This window comes from Triturus cristatus, chromosome 6 (assembly GCF_964204655.1).
Source record: "Triturus cristatus chromosome 6, aTriCri1.1, whole genome shotgun sequence".
In the NCBI taxonomy this organism is placed as follows: Eukaryota; Metazoa; Chordata; class Amphibia; order Caudata; family Salamandridae; genus Triturus; species Triturus cristatus.
In genome coordinates, this window is record NC_140589.1 from 1,315,257,749 (window position 1) to 1,315,276,462 (window position 18,714).

Here is an 18,714-nt window from a genome sequence, read left to right on the forward strand (position 1 = left end):
CCCATTCTTCCTCTCATCCATCAATTTACCCTTTCACTCATCCATCTTTTCGCTTACCGATGCATCCACCCTGCAACCCATCTATCTTTTCACCCTTTCCTTCATCAACACATCCATCGTCCATCCAACATCCCTGTCACTCATCCACCCTTTCACTCACATCCATCCTTTCACTCACTCATACTTACACGTTAATTATGGGCTTTTGTCTGCCGAGCTCCAGACAGAAGTGGCTAATCAAGAGCTCCACCCCGCTATAGCTGCTAAAGGGAGAGGTTCACAACACCCCTGGCCAAACCTATCCTTCCAGCTCCAAATCTATCATTCAAACTCATCCATCCCTCCTTCCACTCATCCATCCATCCTTTCGCTCATCCATTCATCCACTTTCACCCCCTCCATCCACCTTTTCATTCCTATCCATCCACTCTTTCATTCATCCCTCCATCCAGCCATCCTTGTGCTCTTCCATCTTTCACTACTCCATCCCACTCAAATCCATCCACCCTTTCACTCATCCCACCATTCATCCTTTTGCTCTTCTGTCTTTCACCCCACCATCGATGGATTTTCACTCAAATCCATCCACCCTTTCACTCATCCCTCCATTCATCCATACCTTTGCTCTTCCATCTTTCACTCAAATCCATCCACCCTTTCACTCAAATCCATCCACCCTTTCACTCAAATCCATCCATCCACCGTTTCACTCATCCTTCCACCCATCAATCGTCACATCCTTCCACCCATCAATCTTCACTTCCTTCCACCCAGCCACCCATCCATCCTACCACCCATCCATCCTACCACCCAGCCATCCATCCATCTTTCCACCCAGCCATCCATCTATCCTTCCAGCCGTCATCCATCCATCCTTCCACCCAGCCATCCATCCATCCTTCCACCCAGCCATCCATCCATCCAGCCAGCCAGCCAGCCATCCATCCATCCATCCATCCTTCCTTCCTTTCACCCAGCCATCCATCCATCCATCCTTCCACCCAGCCAGCCATCCATCCATCCTTCCACCCATCCATCCTTCCACCCATCCATCCATCCTTCCATCCTTCCACCCAGCCATCCACCCAGCCACCCATTCCATCAGCCATTCATTCACACTCTCTCTCATTCATTAATCCACCCTTTCAATCAACCATCCATCCTTTCACTCATCCATCCACTTTCACCCCATCCATTCACCCTTTCACTCATCCATCAACACACATCTATCCACTTGCACCACATCCATCCATTCACCCTTGCACTCATCCATCCATCCTTTCACTCATCCATCCATCCTTTTACTCATCCAGCCTTATATCCATCCATGTATATATCCATCAACCCTTTCAAGTAAATTATGAACCTTTGTCTGGAACTGCAGAAAGAAGAGGCCCATCAAGAACTCCACAGCTGCTTTTAGCTACAGTGGCGTGTTCAGATGCCCCTGGTGCAAGCACAAAGTGAGAGGAGAGGTCCAGTGCAAGGAGAGAAATTAGGGTGCGCCTGAGGTTTGCATGAATTCCCCATGGGTAAACTAATGAGCTTTAATGTAAGCCCTGGATGAGGTAAGATATGAGAGGCCAAGGGGAGCGGGGTTAGCAAGTACAGGCACTGGGTGAAACATAAGGTGCACAGGAAAGGCAAAGTGCAAAGGAGGGTTGTCCAGGGGCTGCAAGAGAAGAGAAAGCATGTGCTTTACTGTAGGCCCCCGGAGGCGAGGGCAGGAGGGATCTTGGGGCCGATTTGAGGGTAAAGGGTGAAGCACAGAATAAAAGGCTGGGGGTCACAAGGTTAAAGTCAGAGCATGAGCCAAGAGACCCAGCCTCTTACATTCCAGTGATGTGAGTGTTCTGGAGCTGCATCTTATGCGCGAAGAAAAGGAAAGGGTCTGAGGAGGGCCTGGAAGCCTCGGAGAGAAAGCAAAATGACTCTTACCTGACAGTGCTGTGGATGTTTTATAAGGAGCTGCAACTTTGAGCTCAGCTCAATCATGTTGTTGTTCTGCTCTGGTGAAATTAAAGTGCAGGTCCCAGCTTTTGAATTGACCCTTTCACTGCCAATGAACTGCTCAGAGCTCCTTATTAACTGGCTGTGACCAAGAGGGTTAAACTGCTGTGTATCAGATTACCGTAAGCCTGTCTACTTGTCCTTTGGACAAGTTAGAAATTAAAACCTCTTGCCCTTGTAAGAAATCTAGATGTCTCGGGCGTCGGGAGATAGGAATTCCCCACCCCTGCATAGAGTCAATGAGCATGATACAGGGATACCCATGAGGGCCAGAAGACTCATCGCAACAACTCCAGGACCACCAATACCCCCCAAACCCATATCTTAGTAAGTGTGTCCCTCTGGTCATTGTCTTAGCATGATAGGCACGAGCCCTGCAACATCACAGTGTGCTGTCACCTCAGGATTGTCAGTGAGCCTGGATGTGTAGCTACGTACGCATCCTGCTGCATGCACAACTGGCGTGTGCTGGTCTGGGGTTCACAGGTCAGTGCAGGGGTGTGCCTATCCGGCAAGGGGAACGGGGTGTCTCGGACATGTCCGTGTACAGGAAGTGTGGTAAGTGTGTCTCTGTGTTCTGGTGTGGCCTGTTGCAAGAGCTGCAGCAGTCGATGTTGTAAAGTGGCATGCACCACCTCTAAACGGCACTGTGATGTTGTAGTTGGAATGTAGCAGGACATGCGCAAATAGGCATTACAATGGCGTGCCGTACGAGTGCACGAGATACAACAGCTCACCGTACAAAAGTGTGGGGGCTCGTGGGAGGGAGGAGCAGCCGTTTGGCAACATAACACACAGTGAACTCGACCATGTGCCACATGCTGGGCATCTCATCCATGAAGACCACGGTCGCAGACATCCCACAACACCAACGACTGGCCTTTGTACTCATCCTGTATGAATGCAGCATGGTTTTCACTTCTATGCTCGTTCAGTGGTGTGATGTTGGCGGGTTGTGTGACTTGTGCTCCTTGTTGGTGTGTTTCATTTTGGACATTGTTAGTCTATATGTGTGTTGTACTTAATTGTGCATGTGTGCCATTCTGCCCATCTCCCCCACTCCCTGCTTCTTCCTCTTCCTAGTGCTGTTGTGCCTATAATTTTGTTGCTGCACACATAAATACATGTAAACAATAAATTAGAATAGTTCCTTGATTCTTTTAGGTTTGAAAACTTCTCTATTGGTTTCTTTTTAATTTTCCATATGAACCGTTTTTTTAATATTCAACAACACATAGAAGTCAGAAGTGCAACGTATTCTATCAACACACTTTCTAGAACATTCTACAACACGTGCAGGTTAAAAGTTCATCAATTTTTTCAAACTTAACGATATTTTTTTGTAACATTTTCTTGAATATTTAATGACACGTGCAGGTTAAAAGTTGATGATTGTTTTAAGTTCCAACAGTGCCTTCCAAATGCAAGTAGCAGGTGTGGTTGATCTGAGCAAATTTTATCCTATGATATGTTCTCCACGTTGAAACTGCTTTTTCTTAACCAATCACAAAGATGCTTTTCCACAAAACTAATGTGCAACCTACTTTAAAAAAGAATGCTTTTCATGATATCTTTACAGATAAGTTATAGATAGGAATTAGCATTTAAAAAACCTTTGAAATTCACTGAAAAAACCATAGGTTTCAGGGGCGTTATAGTTATGAATTGGCATTTAAAAAACCTTTGAAATTCACTGAAAAAACCATAGGTTTCAGGGGCGTTATAGTTAGCTGGACATTTCCCTCGTACAAAACCCTAGAAATTCCCCTGTTATAGTTAGTTCAGCTAACTATAACTCGCGCCCCCGCAATGCACTGCTGATGACGTCACATATTACATCACTCAAAAATCTGATTCGTAGTGGGTCGCAACCAACCTACCTCATGAATATTAATGAGGTATGTAGCAGAGTTTTTGAGAGTTTCTTGTGGTTCTGTGGGCCAAACTAACTTTTGTTTTTTAGCATTCACAAAAGGGAAGGGGTCCCTAAGTGACCTCTTCCCTTTTTGCGAATGGGTTAAAGAGCAAGCTTGAAGATCAGTAACTTTTCAACGGTGATCGCCACTTTTGCCTTACATTATTGATACAGGTGGATAGGAATTACTATTTGGAAGTAACGCCTACAACGCTTAACCCATTTTAGGAGTCAGTATAAGTTTCCGACTCATAAATGGGTTTAGTACATTGCTAAAACCAGTTTTTAGTTGAAAACTCCCAATCAGATCATTTGAGGCCTCAGTTAATCTATCTAAGAGGAAGCTTTGTTGACAAAAGATATTGTTCAGTTCAGTTCAGTTAGCTTTATTCGGCAATTAAGTCATAAAAGCACATACAAACATTACATATAAATACATATAAATTACCTAAAAAGATAAAATTGCAATTAAATTTCCAGTGGCCGACGATCTTATAATAAAAATTAGATTTAAAAGACTTTACATGTCAGCTTATAATATACAAAAATTAGCTAAACGTAGCTTTCACATCCCAATACTCTGTTTGTTAGCAACCGGTAGATTATCCAAGGAGGATATGCAATTATGTGTTAAGTCAAAGAAGAGGAATTGGCAATTTGCCTCAGGGCATTTGTTCTTATACACCAGGCCCACCCTAGGAATTTGGCCACAGCTATACATATTGGAGGGGTAGGATCAGTGCACAGGATACGAAGGGCGATAGCATATCTTCTCATGCCAAAGAGCTTGCAGATGGGTTGTATCCATCTTTTACGAGGTGCCATGTACATTGGGCAGAAAAATAATAGGTGTCCGATGTTCTCACATAATTCAGCACATCTGTAACACTTATCATTATTACTGCCTTGCCTCCCCCATCTAGAGGTAAATTCCGCTATGGGTAGTGTACCCACCCGCAGCTGGAAATACAACTTGCGGTCAGTGGTTTTTTCGATGATATCCCAATAATCCTCTCGATGGGGAAGGACTTTTAAATCCAAAAAGCGGGCTGTTAAATGGGTAGAAAGGCCTTGGGTGGTTTCCAATCTATATACCCATTCCCAGTACATGTTTTTCAAGTTTTCTTTGGAAGGAAAAATGGTGTCTGCAGGTTTTTTCCAGAGATCTGTCAGGCCTATACTTCCCAAAAGGGATTTTATCCCTTGTAGCCATGATATTTTTTGTGACCTGTCGGAGTCTATGATATCTTTAAAGCCACTCCTGTAATGGATTAATTCATCAGTACACCAGAGTCGACGCCAATATAATATTGGACGTAGCCTTGCCAGATGTTCTAGGGTTTTTTTGCCCAAATCCAATAATAGCGTTCGCAGTGGTGTGCTGGAAGGGAGGTTTGTGACTTTGCGCAAAAAAGCATTTTCTAAGGCTTTCAAGCTATTCAAGTTATTAAAGCCCCAGAGCTCGGCCCCATAGAGGCATGAGCCCAGGACCTTAGTACCATAGATTTCTAAAACTGGAGAAATTGGCTTAGTTAGTGAGGTTTTAAATCTAGCCAACAAGGCCCCTGCTTGTTGTTTATGTTGTAGGCCAGCCCGGTCTAATTGGCAACCCCAACGCATATCATTTTGCAATGTTATCCCCAGATATGTAAAAGATGTCACTTCCTCCAGGAGCGACTTATTCATAATTATTTTTCCTCTAAAGGTTTTTGAACCATTAAAGGACATGTACTTTGTCTTCCCCGTGTTTACCTCCAGACCTCTTTCTACGCAAAATTCCTCGAAACACCCAACAGCCTTCTGCAATCCGCCAGGGGTCTTAGAAATTATCAGCGTGTCATCGGCAAACATGAGGATAGGGATACGCACTCCTGCCAGACTCGGCGCATCGGTGGGGGTCCGCGAGAGCCAACCGGCCACCCCGTTGACGAAGAGCGAGAACAGGGTCGGCGCCATGACGCAGCCCTGCCTCACTCCCCTGCCAACCGGGAAATCCTCTGTCACCTCCCCCGGGCCCCCCCAGCGGACCCTGGCAACATTTCCCTCATGCGGATGATCACGGTGAGAAGTTCAGGTGCTATTCCCAGCTCCATCAGGACCTGCCAGAGCTTACTTCTTGGGACCAAGTCAAATGCAGCTTTTAAGTCTACAAAGACTGCATAGAGGGCGCCTTTCCCCAAGACCACCGTCTTCCAATATAAGTTGAGAAACCGGAAGACTTGGTCGATTGTACATATCCGGGAGCGGAACCCTGCCTGCATTGGGCTGAGGATGTCATAATCATCCATCCAAGTTTGAATTATGTATAAAAGCATACGGCCTACGATCTTTTGGACCGAATCAATCAGACTGATTGGTCTGTAATTGCTAGGGGTTGATTTGTCTCCTTTTTTGAATACTGGGACAATTTCAGCGCACTTCCATGAAGGCGGTATGTCTGCCCCCTGTGCAATTGCGTTGGCAAGTCGCATGATATAGCTAGACCAGAGGCTTCTGTCATTGGTAAACATGTCTGCGGGGATACCATCCATTCCCGGGGCCTTTCCTCTGACTACTCCATCTAGTGCTCTGTCCACATCCTTAAGCGTGAATATGGCCTTTTTGTAGAATACATAGGGAGAGGTCTCAATAAGAAAGTTTTGAGCGGGCGCGGCATATTGGGGTTTAAAATGGTCGATCCAAGCATTCTGTGGCACATTGTTTTGAGGACGCTCTGCTATACCACCCCTATCCCATTTGTAGGTATCCCAAAAAACTTTGCTGTTCTTATTTTTTGAAGCCTCAAGAAGGTCCTTCCAAATTTCGTTTTCCCAGGTTACCTTTGCCTCTTTAAGAGTTTTCCCATATTTTGACCTAGCTAATCTTACGAATGTTGGGTCCTTCTGCTTGAGTGCACTGCCTAATTCGTTCCGGGCCTTTCTGCACTTACTATTATACCATCCCGCTTTCCTTTGCGGCATGGAGCTCCTGGGAGGGGCAGGTTTGAGGAAATATTTCCGCAGGCCCGCAAAAAGCCTTGCGTGAATTTCCACTGTACGTTGATGGAAGTCCTGGCCCTCGACCGGTAAGCTCAATTCTTCCAATGCAAGGGTAACTTCTCCTTTTATAGCTAATAAAACTTCTGGGTCATCTACAACCTGGGCCCATTTTAGGTGGCGCATGTCGTTAGACAGGCGATACTCTGGCTCATATATTATTTGTGGCTTTTCTGTAGCGCCAAGTAAGAATGAATTAAATGATGAGACCAACGGGTGATGATCACTCTCGGTTCTATTTACTACCTCCATATCTATGAAGTAGGGCCAAAGTTTGGTATGAATCAATAAATAATCGATTCTGCTTGCCCTACGACCATTGTCAAAAGTGTTTAAGCCACTTTTGTCGGACGGGCTCCTGCCATTAGCTGCTCTCAAATGACTCCCTAGACATAATCCACTTAGCTGGATTGCTGCCCCAGACCACCTTTTTACTGGGGCTATCTCAAGGGTTGGGATTCCCCAGCTTGCATCTTCTTCAGCCGCAAGCTGAGATATATCGTGATCCAGGGGCTCAAACGAGGTATTGAAATCGCCTGCTATAATGGGTAGATAGTTAGAGGGCAGTGAGTCAATTGATTCTTCCAACAGTTGTACTACTGGAGACTCTTTCCCCCCCGGCAGACCTCGTGCATAAACATTAAAGATTACGAGGTTTACCCCGTCCTTTGAGGCAATCTTTACAGATAATATATCGTTACTAATGTTTGAACTTTGGGTGACTTGACATCCTAGGTCTTGCTTAATCCATATTGTTAGCCCGCCAGATGGTCGACCTCTTCCTTTTTTTAGAGCTGGGATATAATAATTGAGAAATCCACTGCATATCAAGGGATCTATCAACCAAGTCTCTTGGAAGAGACACATGTCAAATTTTGATATAAAACCCTGCCAATCAGGGTCTACCATCTTTGTACCTAGGCCTGCTATGTTCCAAGACATTATTGACAATTGGCCACTTACTTGCAATCTACCCTTGTGAGGGCTTGAAGGCCCTTGTGATAGGCTTAAGCTTTCCCTTGCAAAAGAAGTCAGATTGATGATACTACTAGTTTTCCCATTAGTTAAAGTATCATGCATGACATTACCAGATATACCAGCTGCAGCTATATCGGTATTCGGTGGGGTTATAAGTCCGGTCCCAGCTGGAGGCCGGTATATTTCCCCCAGCTGGCGCTGGTCCAGTAATGTTTCATTAATTATGTTAGTGTCAATGTTGTCATCCTTGGTTATGGTATAGTAAGCTACCCAATTTTCTGCATGGGTTACATCTATGTTGCACTAGTGTTTCCTAAACCTGCAGGAATTTGGTCGTCAATCGCAGTCTTCCAGACCAGAGGAAATGATACCCTCCGTCTGCACGTTAGGATATCTGTTGCTTCTAGGCCACGTATAATTACCACTGTAGCCGACATCCACTATATTGGGGCACTGGCGATTATCATAAAAGTAGGACAAAGGCAGGGAGAGGATGGGAGTGCGAGGGTTTGGGTTTGGCCAGTGACAAATATGCTCAACTGCCCTGGGATCTCTAAAATTAATTATTACGCAATCTCCTGCTATGCTTTTCTTTTTGGGGCCCATCCAATTAACTCGACGCGCAAAGAGGATTTCTGTGGAAACATTCTGGGGTAAGGGGCGATTGGAATTTAGCCAATACACACACTTGTTCTTCAGGTCCCCGTAGTCCTCCCTAGAGTCTGGGCCCAAGGGTTTAACTCCTGCCAATATTATAACGTAGGGGCTTGACTCAGGGGGGAGGTGAATATTTGGGTGTTTCAATGTCGCTCGAAGACTATAATCTACCCTATCTGCTATTTTTGTTACATGGCTACTACTGGCTGTCGCTTGTCTAATCCCCCCGCTCTCTAGGCTACCTACATGTGAGGTGTGCATTGGGTTCCCTAAGGCCTTGTCAGGTGGATTGGTTGCAGCAATAATTGGGTTGGAAGTGGGAGCGATATTAGTAGCTGAGACATTTTTATTCGTGGTTTTCACAGTAGATTTTTCACACCCTCGGCTATTGGTAGCATGTTTCTGCCGGGACTGCGTTGATGAACACAACAACTCCAAACAAGTCAATCTGTTTTCAATTCTGTCCAGCCTACTATAAATTGGTTGACAGGTTTTATACAAAATTGATTCCAATTTCCCCCAAAAATCTTCATCCAAATTATGCAAGTCCTTGAGCGGGATCGAGGGGGACAGCATAGGAGCGCTCTCCTTCCCACTAGCTAACGATGCTCCTTTGGGGTCAGGGATATTCTCAGGTGGGGCCCCTAAACTAATTCTTCTGGACTTTGCTGTGTGACCAACGTCCAGTGGTTCTCTCCGCTTTCTCTTAGGTTTCAGGGTTTTCAGGGCTTCTTTGTTGTTTAAGGTGGGAGCTTTAGCCTTTGGATTCGTGGCAGACCTAGTCTTTACACTTTCCGTCACACCAATGGTTTATGGGGGATTAGTGGAGCCCTTTTTTGGTCTTGTGTTGAGATTAGTTCCATCAGATTCTGGAATGCAAAACATTGGTGAGTCATGGCAAGAGGGATTAATATCACAGTCGTCCGGCACAAGGCTTACATTTCCGGTATCAGTTCCCGATTCCAAGGTACGAACAGGGGAACGTACTTGTGACAGATAGCCCAACGAGGAGCGTTTGTTAGCAAGGGAACCCAGCGACAAACGCTTCTCAGTAACATCAATCTCCTTGTCCAAGATAGAGGAAACTCTTACCAAGAATTGGTCTAATGTACCAACAAGGGACTTCCGGCCTGTTACTGGTGCGGTAGACATCTTTAAATGGTGAATATTCAACTTTTTGCGTACAGGTTCAATTAGGCTACAAAGCTCCAAGCAACAGTGCAAGTTATACGAATGTTGTTCGGCTATGGTGCATGGTGGGCTGGAGCCGCTACATCAAGAGTACCTGAGGACGCACAACTTTCAAATATCCAGGAATTACTGACCTTTTGACGAAATTCAAAGAGGGAGGGCCCGGCCTTACTCGGTCTCTAACGGGCACAAACGGGCCCGCCCTTGGCCCGGGCTTCGCCCGGGCGCTGCCCGCGCGCGTCCCGCGCTGCGTGAAGCCTGCAGAGTTTATGAATAGCCCGGGCGCTGGCTGATGTCGTCAGCGGCAGGCGCCCGGAGCTGAGGATGCTGGGGCTTGTGGTCTCCAAGCCGTTTACCTCACGGCGGTGCAGGGAGGCTCCCGGTCCCGATTTGCATCAATTGGCCAAGGCGACTCTCCCCTCAGAAGCCGTTCCCCTCACGGCGAGCCTTCATTGAGTAAATGCAGGTATTTTGAAAAGCGCGTCCCCAGAAGATATTGAGTTCTGGGTTTATTTTCCCCAGGGCAATCACGTGCGCCTCTTCCCACGCAGGAGGTGCACTGTAGAAGGGTTTGGCTGCTATTGAGTGCTAAATTCTCCAACAGTGAACATATTAATGGAAATAAGAGCTTAGGTAACTCAATTTCAGTCTTATTTACCTGAAGACGCACTTGATTGCCCTGGAGCAAATAAAAAGAACCACACACACACACACACACACCCACACACACTCTCACACTCACACTCACACACACACACACACACCACCCCCCGTGTGTGTTACAGGCAAGGATACAGTCAGCAAGTGACCTGAGAGGTAACTTGTGTGTGAACCGTTTCTGCATCATGATATAGTGTTCTTTGAAGAGGTGTGTCCTCAACTCTTTCCTGAATTGGGGCAGTCCTGATGGATACTGAGATGTTGTTCCAGATCTTGGATACATAAATGGAAATGGACCGTTATTTTTTTCTTTCTTTTTTTACACTTTAATGTGGTGCCAAATGCCATAAAAAAACTAATTTTTAGTATTAAAAAATAGCTTTTTCTGCATACACAGAGGAGGCTTATGTAGATATTGACGGACGTGCAGTTGCATAGGATGTACTGTGAAGAGCAAGCCCTTGAATGTAGATAGAAGTGTGGTCCAGTGTAGGGGACAGGCAGTGTTTCCTTCCTCATCATCCCAGGTTTCAGCACACTGAATATTGTAGATGCAGCCAGAAGATTTTCTTAGTACAGTTGCCCTAAGGGCGACCTTTATAATATATTTTTTTAGAACACGTTTCAACACCATACGACGTGGTAAACATATAACAACAATGCGCAATGCTTTCCGCACAATCCCCACCCGCAGGCAACCCGGAGGTCTCCAGAGCGTGCAAGGAGGTAGGTCCCAAAATAATGCCAGAGACCAGGTCAGTGGTTGGGACCACCAAAAGTTTGAACTTTTGTATCGTCTGCGGATCTACTAGCCTCGGGCTGCGCATTGTAATCAGCCTATCACTCCCACATTTTAACGTATTTTCTGGGGTATCCCCGAGCTTCGTATACTGGCCTTTTGACCTTTGTAATATTTATTAATTTCCAGTGCAAGACTAAAGGGATTGTTTACCATTGCTTTATTTCACCATCTGATAAAAAGGAGAGAAGACAAAATCAGTGGTATAATTTTGATGGAAAAGGTTTTCAAACTAGGGAGTGGACACCTCTGGCAGTGTCTGACTTAATCTAAGGGTGGGGGGGGGGGCGTGAGGCTCTAGTCTAGGGGAGCATTTATTATGTCCCAGGGGAACAGAGGCAAGCATCATGTTTAGAACTGTGTTGTGCGCTGTGATTTCAGTGTAAGAAAACAAGAGTAACAGTAAGCCACTCTGTAACAAATTATCAGTAAAGTCTTTTTGATCCATGTCCTGCCTGGAAGTAGGTGTCAAAGACGTGGAGGATATGGAGGGTTCCAAATAACCCTCAAAGCCCCTTCCACCATTTCTGATAAAGAATCAGGCTGTAGCTACATTTACACTTTTAAGGAGACCTGACTGCCATTAGAATGTTAGCAATCATGTACAGGATTGCATTGTTAAAACATAATTGAAATGTTTGAGTTGTTAAATATGTTCAGAGCTGCTAGCACTAAATTTACTAAATGATAATTCTGACAAAATGTGTTTGTCATTCTGTGGGCCTAATCATTTTTTTTAATTGAAGGGGGTGGGGGCATTAACTGTTTCACTACAATTGCTGTAGGGGTTTTGCTTCACCTGCTGGGTGTAGCTTTGTATGCAGTGCACAAGCGCACACATGAAAAGCAACATCTTCGCTAAGTCACTCAGCTGCATAACTAAACAGCCTGAGTTTCCATGCTCTCCATGCCACTGGAGTCCAGCTATCCTGGCTGATGAGGAGTGAAAACCCGAAACCGGTCCTAGGATGCTTGTTTCCAGTTCAGGAAGGACCTGGCCTGGCAGTTTGGGCTGGACTGCTCCCAATAGGCCCAGATCTCTGTATGATATTGTTCTGCATTCTGTCCATCAATTATTGTTTTCGCTCTCCAGCATCCAGCTCCAATGATCCCTGAGCTAGAGTTTGCTTCTGTGCAGTAGTGTAGCCAGTCTACCATGGGTCTAGTGCAAGGTAGGAGGAAATAGGCCCCCTGGCTGCTGTTTGATTTTTTAAATACAGCACAATTCGGGGTTTAAAGGGCCCCTCAGACCATTGGGCCACCTTTGCCACTGCACCTGTGCATGCTATTTCACTGCTTCTGTATATGCTGCTTGCACTGGTGGAAGGGACATTTCTGGTCAAGTCTGCAGAAGCTGTTTTGGTCAGCTAACATCTCCCCATCCATGCTTCAGACTGATTTGCATATAGCTGGGTCCAAACTGAGGTGGCATGGTGTGCAAAATAACGATGGACGGGGGTGCGCCCCGAGTAATTACCAATCGCTGGTTTCAGGTAGTTGTTAATAATGCTGCTAAGGAACTTTTGTGTGACAGCCTATTAGTGTCATTCACACACTTTATAATGTGAAAAAGAAAAAAGTAGTTCATTCAATATATTGATTAATTCACTCATGATTTGTGTGTTCCCTTGTTTTTGTTGTTGTTTTGTTTTCTCTTTGCGTGATTTAAGAAAGTAAAGCTAGAAAGTAATTCTGTTCCCGACAGAACCAACTTTATCTCTAAACTTTATACCCAGGTTCTGAGGAGCACTGGGTCCCCCCATTATACTAGACGTAAGGAACTCGAAGTAAATGTTGAGGTGGATTAAAAATTGGCCCAATTAAAAAGTAAGGATTGCATTATAATCACTAAATTAAAAAAAATAAAGTTTGGGGTTATTTTGTAATTTCCATCCTGGTAAGAGAATGCAGTTTTTCATTTTATCGGTTTTGAAAACAAGCATTCAAGTGGTTTAAAATGTATGGTCATATTAGTCTAAATGTGCAACTAGAGATTGTCAGTTTTGCTTCTGCTCAATACAGGACGCAATGCATGTGTTGTTTTCTCTTCTGGGTTGGCAGCTGCTAGACAGTATTATTTATCATCGATTTTATATTGTATCATATTGCCACATAGACTGAAGCTGTTCACTGTTTTCCACATCTGACTCTGTTAATATGTGTTATTGAGTCTTTAATTTTTAAAAACATTTTTAACTTTGGGAACTTGTACTGTATTTTCTGTTGAATATACAATAAAAATTAAATTCAAATGAAAGGTCCGCTTGTGCATGAGAGCGAGTACCAGCTTTTATACATTTTATGAGTTTAATGAGAGAAGTTGTTACAAAATGGGAGAGTGTAGATTAGCGGGATTCAAGTGTCATGGGGTTGTATCATGGGCTGGGGGGGAGGGGTTGGTGGAGCAGTAATAAATGTAGCAAGCAGGACTGTTATGGTGACTGGAAAAGTAGGTAGCAAAGTTCTTAGCTACTAGAGAGGAGTCATTGAGTGAGTAGAGAGAGTAGGTTGCTGGTAGTGTTCTGTGCGTCTGAATACGCAAGTCTAAAGTGGGGTGCTGAATTTTTTAAAGTATGAAGATTTTGCACTCTTGATAGCACAAGTTAACGTTCCCAGGGCTTGTTGGTATTTCCTTTAAGTTGTGGTCTTATTTTAGCACCGTTTGCACAGAAGTGCTCTCACTTTGCTTTTGAAATTGTGAATAGTAGGCGACGTCCTGGTTTATTGTTCAAGGCAGTGAGTGAAGAGGGTATACGTGGATATAATGAACTAAAGGGTTTTTCAGACTTTGTTGAAAGGATTGACGTAACGGGTAGGAATGGAGTGAGATCATCACATACTTAGTTTGAAAAAGGTAGGAGTCAGGGAATGTTTCCTCATGGAAATAGGGGCATTGATTTGTGGAAGAATGTTAACTATTGTGTATGTTGTCATGATCAGATGGGAATGGGCCGATAGTAGGCGTCGAGTAGCATAGCGTGTTGGTTACAAGTATGAAGTCCAGGGATTTCACCAGGCTAGTAAAATATGGCAGTTGTTTATTTTCATTTATAGGTTAGAAAGATTAAAATTGTAGGCACTGTGTGTCTACTGAACCTACACGTGAGTATTCCATACCACAATCAACTGTTGGGATCTGAATACTGCATGACAAATTTCATTTACTATAAAGCTCCTCAGTGTATGCCTATATTCTACAGCTATGCAAAGTAAGCAAAAGAATAATGGATTTAACCCAGATCTCTAAACTGGGGGTGAATGTTTGATTCATTCGGCATTCCATCCATCATTTGTTGCCACAGCACCTTTCGCCCTAAGTGGGATGGGTATGCCCTGACATGAGTCCCTTGCTCGCTGTTCCACTGGATTCAAGCTAGCCTGACTGATGAGGGGTGTTGCCCCGAAAACGGTCCCAGGATGCTTGTTTCTGATCCAGGGAGGACCCTGCTTGGCAGTTCGGGCTGGACTGTTCCCATGATATGCAGGGTCAAGACTGATTTTCATATGCCTGGGTCCAAACTGGGGTGGCGCAGTGAGTAAAAGAACAATGGATTTAACCCAGATCTCTGGACTGGTGTTGTATGTTTGATTCATTCAGCATTCTGTCCCTCATTTGTTGTTGCAGCATATTCTACAGCTGGCAGAGGGTTGCAGTTTTTGGGCCCATTGAAACAGTTAAACTGAGGAGAATTAAAAATAAATTTCAGTGAACCAGCTCAGGTTTTAATCGGCGGTTTTTTGTGCTAAAACTAAGGGTTATACTGCCCATTAGATGATCAGTTGCATATCTGCAAACCGCTTAAGCATGTATTTATTTATGTTCATTAATTGCATTTTCCTCGAGAAACGCTAATCACCAAAATAAATTACAAGTGAGATAAACTGATTCAACAATTGGCATGTTTTCGTTCAGCAGAGCAAAATGTTATCCCACCTATTGTTTCCTTCATCATTAAAGACGAGGACGTGGAAGAGGGCTGCTTCATTGACCATCAGAACTCTGGAAGCAAAGACATCAACATTAATTCAGCCTGTAAGTAAACACAGCTTTTGAAGGCACACATATCCCCCATCAAAAGAAACTTTTGCTCTAATAGCTCATAGTTATTGTATATTTTCATTGTATCAATGTTTACCGAATGATCTGTCAAAGGTAAAGCACCTTCCGTTGGCCCAGACCACACATCCTTGCATCATAGCGGATATGCCCAGAAGGTATCCTGTACCAAATGCTGAGGTGCCTGGACATACATAACTGAAGAAAGTCTGCCTCCTCTGCACCTCTTCAGATCAACAAACCTGACTTACAGGCTGTTCTATAGGCACGCTCAGTGTTGCTATCTTCAGTCAAGACTATAATCCTAACAAAGGTTCAAGTACAACATTACATAAACCATAAATTTAACTAATACAAAAATTTAACTAATACAAAATAATCCAAACGTTGTTCTACAGCCTTCCCTAGAATATATGTAAGTTATCCTACATCTCCTACATCACCCGGCCCGCGGAGGCCTCTACTTAAAAACAGGAGAATTCTCTTTGATAGGAACAACATCAGTCGCTTACAGATTAGAAACAGGAAAGTAGGTGTTTTAGAAACCGGAAATGAGATGTGTTTCTTATCCCTATAGATTCAGTGAAAGGAGGGACTGATTACAGAGAGTATTAAACAGAGCGAAATACCCGTCTCAGTTCTTGCTAGAACTCACAAGTAGTGTAATGGGGAAGAGAAATAGCGGGTAATATGCATAATAACAGTATTAGCAGCAGTTCTTAGTGTCAATATATTGAATTAGTTTTTTCACAGTACCATTTATTTCTGCTTTCTCTTTATCAGGTGAACCAGTTATCATCAAGCCTGTTCTATCACCAATTCATGTACAGAAGGAAAAAACACAGTTTATGGATGAGCAGACTCCTAAGGGAACATCACCTGGTAAGTATGAAGAAGGGCCACTGTCTACAGAATGAAATACATGAGCACATTTGTGGATGTCTTAAAAGCAGAATTTAATATAAATGCAAAATCCTTTGTAAAAAAAAAAAGCACTGTGGGCTGTTGGGTAACTGATGCATGTGTTTTAGATATTGATTTACCTCCTCTGTAAGGCGTACATTCCCCTCACCTCTGGATATCTCAGATGCAAGAGACATTTCTAATACTTGTATTAGTATTCATTTACGCTCGTTCCTTATTGCTGAAGGTTATTGATGTTTTTCTAAACCAATGTCTTTGAGAGATTTTGGACTTAGGTTGTCATTTTTATAGTAAATATTTTCTTTGAATATTACCTAGAAGTATTGCAGACAAGAGCCCTGATACACCAAAGTGGCAGTGGTAGTTTAGGTAACATGACATGTATTTTGATTCCCAGTGACATTAAGAAGTAGATCTCTTATCCAACCCTGATGCATTTAACAAGGGACGTGTCGGGGGCACCAAGTGGAAAACAAGGATTGGCAGTCGTTACCCCTGGCTACACCTGTATCAAATCTTTAATGTCATATGAATTGTTGTGTTCCGTAGGCCTTATATCAGGGAAAGTTAAAAGAATGGTATTAGATGCTGCCTTTTGAAGTTTGGGCTCTTTTCTACATAGCTAGTGCTAAGAATTAACCTGGACATTTTTACCTATGCGCCTATGTCAGTGACCATTGGATTACAGCTAGATTGGCCATTGATCTTTCTTTTCTTTCTTACATGCATCTGTTGCCAATCTTGGGCCTTATCCAAGCCTGCGTGTGTGTTGCAGCCCTCATAATCTATTATGGGTGTGAGTTACTTTGCCGAAGGAAGCTGGATTTCAAAAACTGACTATTAATATCAATGGAAACATACTTCCCCTTTCCCTATTATATTTACAAAAAAAAGTTTCTCTTCAGGCCAAGCCTAAGATCCTAGTTGTGAGGAAAAGTACAGCACCTACTTTTTCTATTTTTAATATTTTTGTTTGGACTATAGTGAAAAAACGTGTCCTGGTAAAGAGCAGAGTGCTTCTGGAAATCTACATTTCCAGAAAATATGTCTGTCCAGAACCTCTTGTTTCTAAGGACTGTACACTGTCTTAGCTAGATTCATTAATAGTTTGTTGTCCAAAGTCCTGACCGTGCTCTGTGCCCAAGTACTGTTTCATCGAGCATGCTCGCTCGTAGAAGATTAAAAAACAGACACAAGGCGCCCAAAAACCTAGTTTGGGGATTTTCTTCTATCTGGAGGTGACCTTGGCAAACAGTTGCATTAACCTGGGATTGCTTATGACAGTGGTCTCATGCGCCTGTTGGTATGACAGCTGGCATTAGCTTTTCCAATTGATTTTTTTTCCACCGTCTCATTAAATTGTAAATATTGCATTACTTCAACAAAGCAGCACATCCTTGAATATACAATTGCAATACCAGGCAATATTTTGTCTGAACATATACCATGAAACCTATGCATAGAGCTCAAATCATACTCTCTTCGAGCAAAATTAGGATCATTTTTAAATGTACCCTTTACTAATTACAGTCTCAGGCTCCTTCTTAATGGAAACCTTCAGACTCGCCTACAGAGTTTCCTAAAATGGAAGCCCCTTACAAACCTTGAGAAACAAAGGGCAGTTCTATATATTGAAAGTGACCCTTTGGATGTAAAAATGCCAACCTTCCATAACCATCTCCCTGTCAACTGAAAATACATAGAAGTGTGCAGCTTGTATAGAAGCTCGTTGGCTCAAAGCAGTAGACACCTGCTTCAATGACAGAGCTGAATTCTCTGTAATCCACAGATAGCCTAAGTTCTAACCTGTCAGCTTTGGAGACGAGTGCATAACTTGCATAAGCTAGGAACATAATCACTCAAACATTTATCATCTTGGCCACCGTGACCTTAATATGTGTCTTACCATTCAGTCATGCAAATGGTGTTTTTAATAGGTATGTTGGAACCAGTGACTGTGTACTGCTTATATCAGTCTGTCACGCCTTGAAAAAAATGAGAACAAGGCAAAAACTGATGCATCAAAGTCTTTTTTATCTGATGTCTTTTTTTGTTTGCTTGAGAAGTTCCCTACCTGCCACGACCTATCTGGTTATTGCCTGTGCAGCAGAGTTAGGAAGGGCTCAGTTCTTCCTCTTCAGCAGTTACCCGGTGTAGCATCATCATCACACTTCAGCTATGGGGTGGGTCAGGTCTGTTGAAATAAAAGTCACTGTGGGATTCCTTGGGACCTTTAAACTGATGAAGTAATTCACTTCACTGATTGTGTTTACAGTACTGGTAAAGGGTCAGATCATTGATCCTGAATTACTCTAAGCTTCTCGGACTTCACAATCAAAACATCTAACCATTTCTTGAACAGTTCCTGTCTAGCTTTCAGATGTACTGATATATTTTTCACATTTCCAAATTAGAAACAGCTTCTAGTCCAAAGTCCATGAGATGGTGCGAGGATGTTCTGAAATTGCTTCCTGACCTTATTTACGAG

General features: G+C 43.5%; 1 protein-coding gene across 2 annotated transcripts in view; it reads left to right on the top strand.

Moving 5' to 3' along the window:
• LOC146821358 (uncharacterized) overlaps positions 1 to 18,714 on the top strand; it is a 123,412-nt gene that overhangs the window by 97,565 nt on the left and 7,133 nt on the right. The window contains exons 5-6 of one of the 2 annotated variants that reach the window (XM_085612305.1): positions 15,162 to 15,278; positions 16,086 to 16,184. In XM_085612305.1, the coding sequence (XP_085468431.1) occupies positions 15,162 to 15,278; positions 16,086 to 16,184 (216 nt within the window). Of the gene's footprint in view, positions 1 to 15,158; positions 15,279 to 16,085; positions 16,185 to 18,714 lie in introns of both variants that reach the window. The other variant, XM_085612304.1, reaches the window with a different exon arrangement.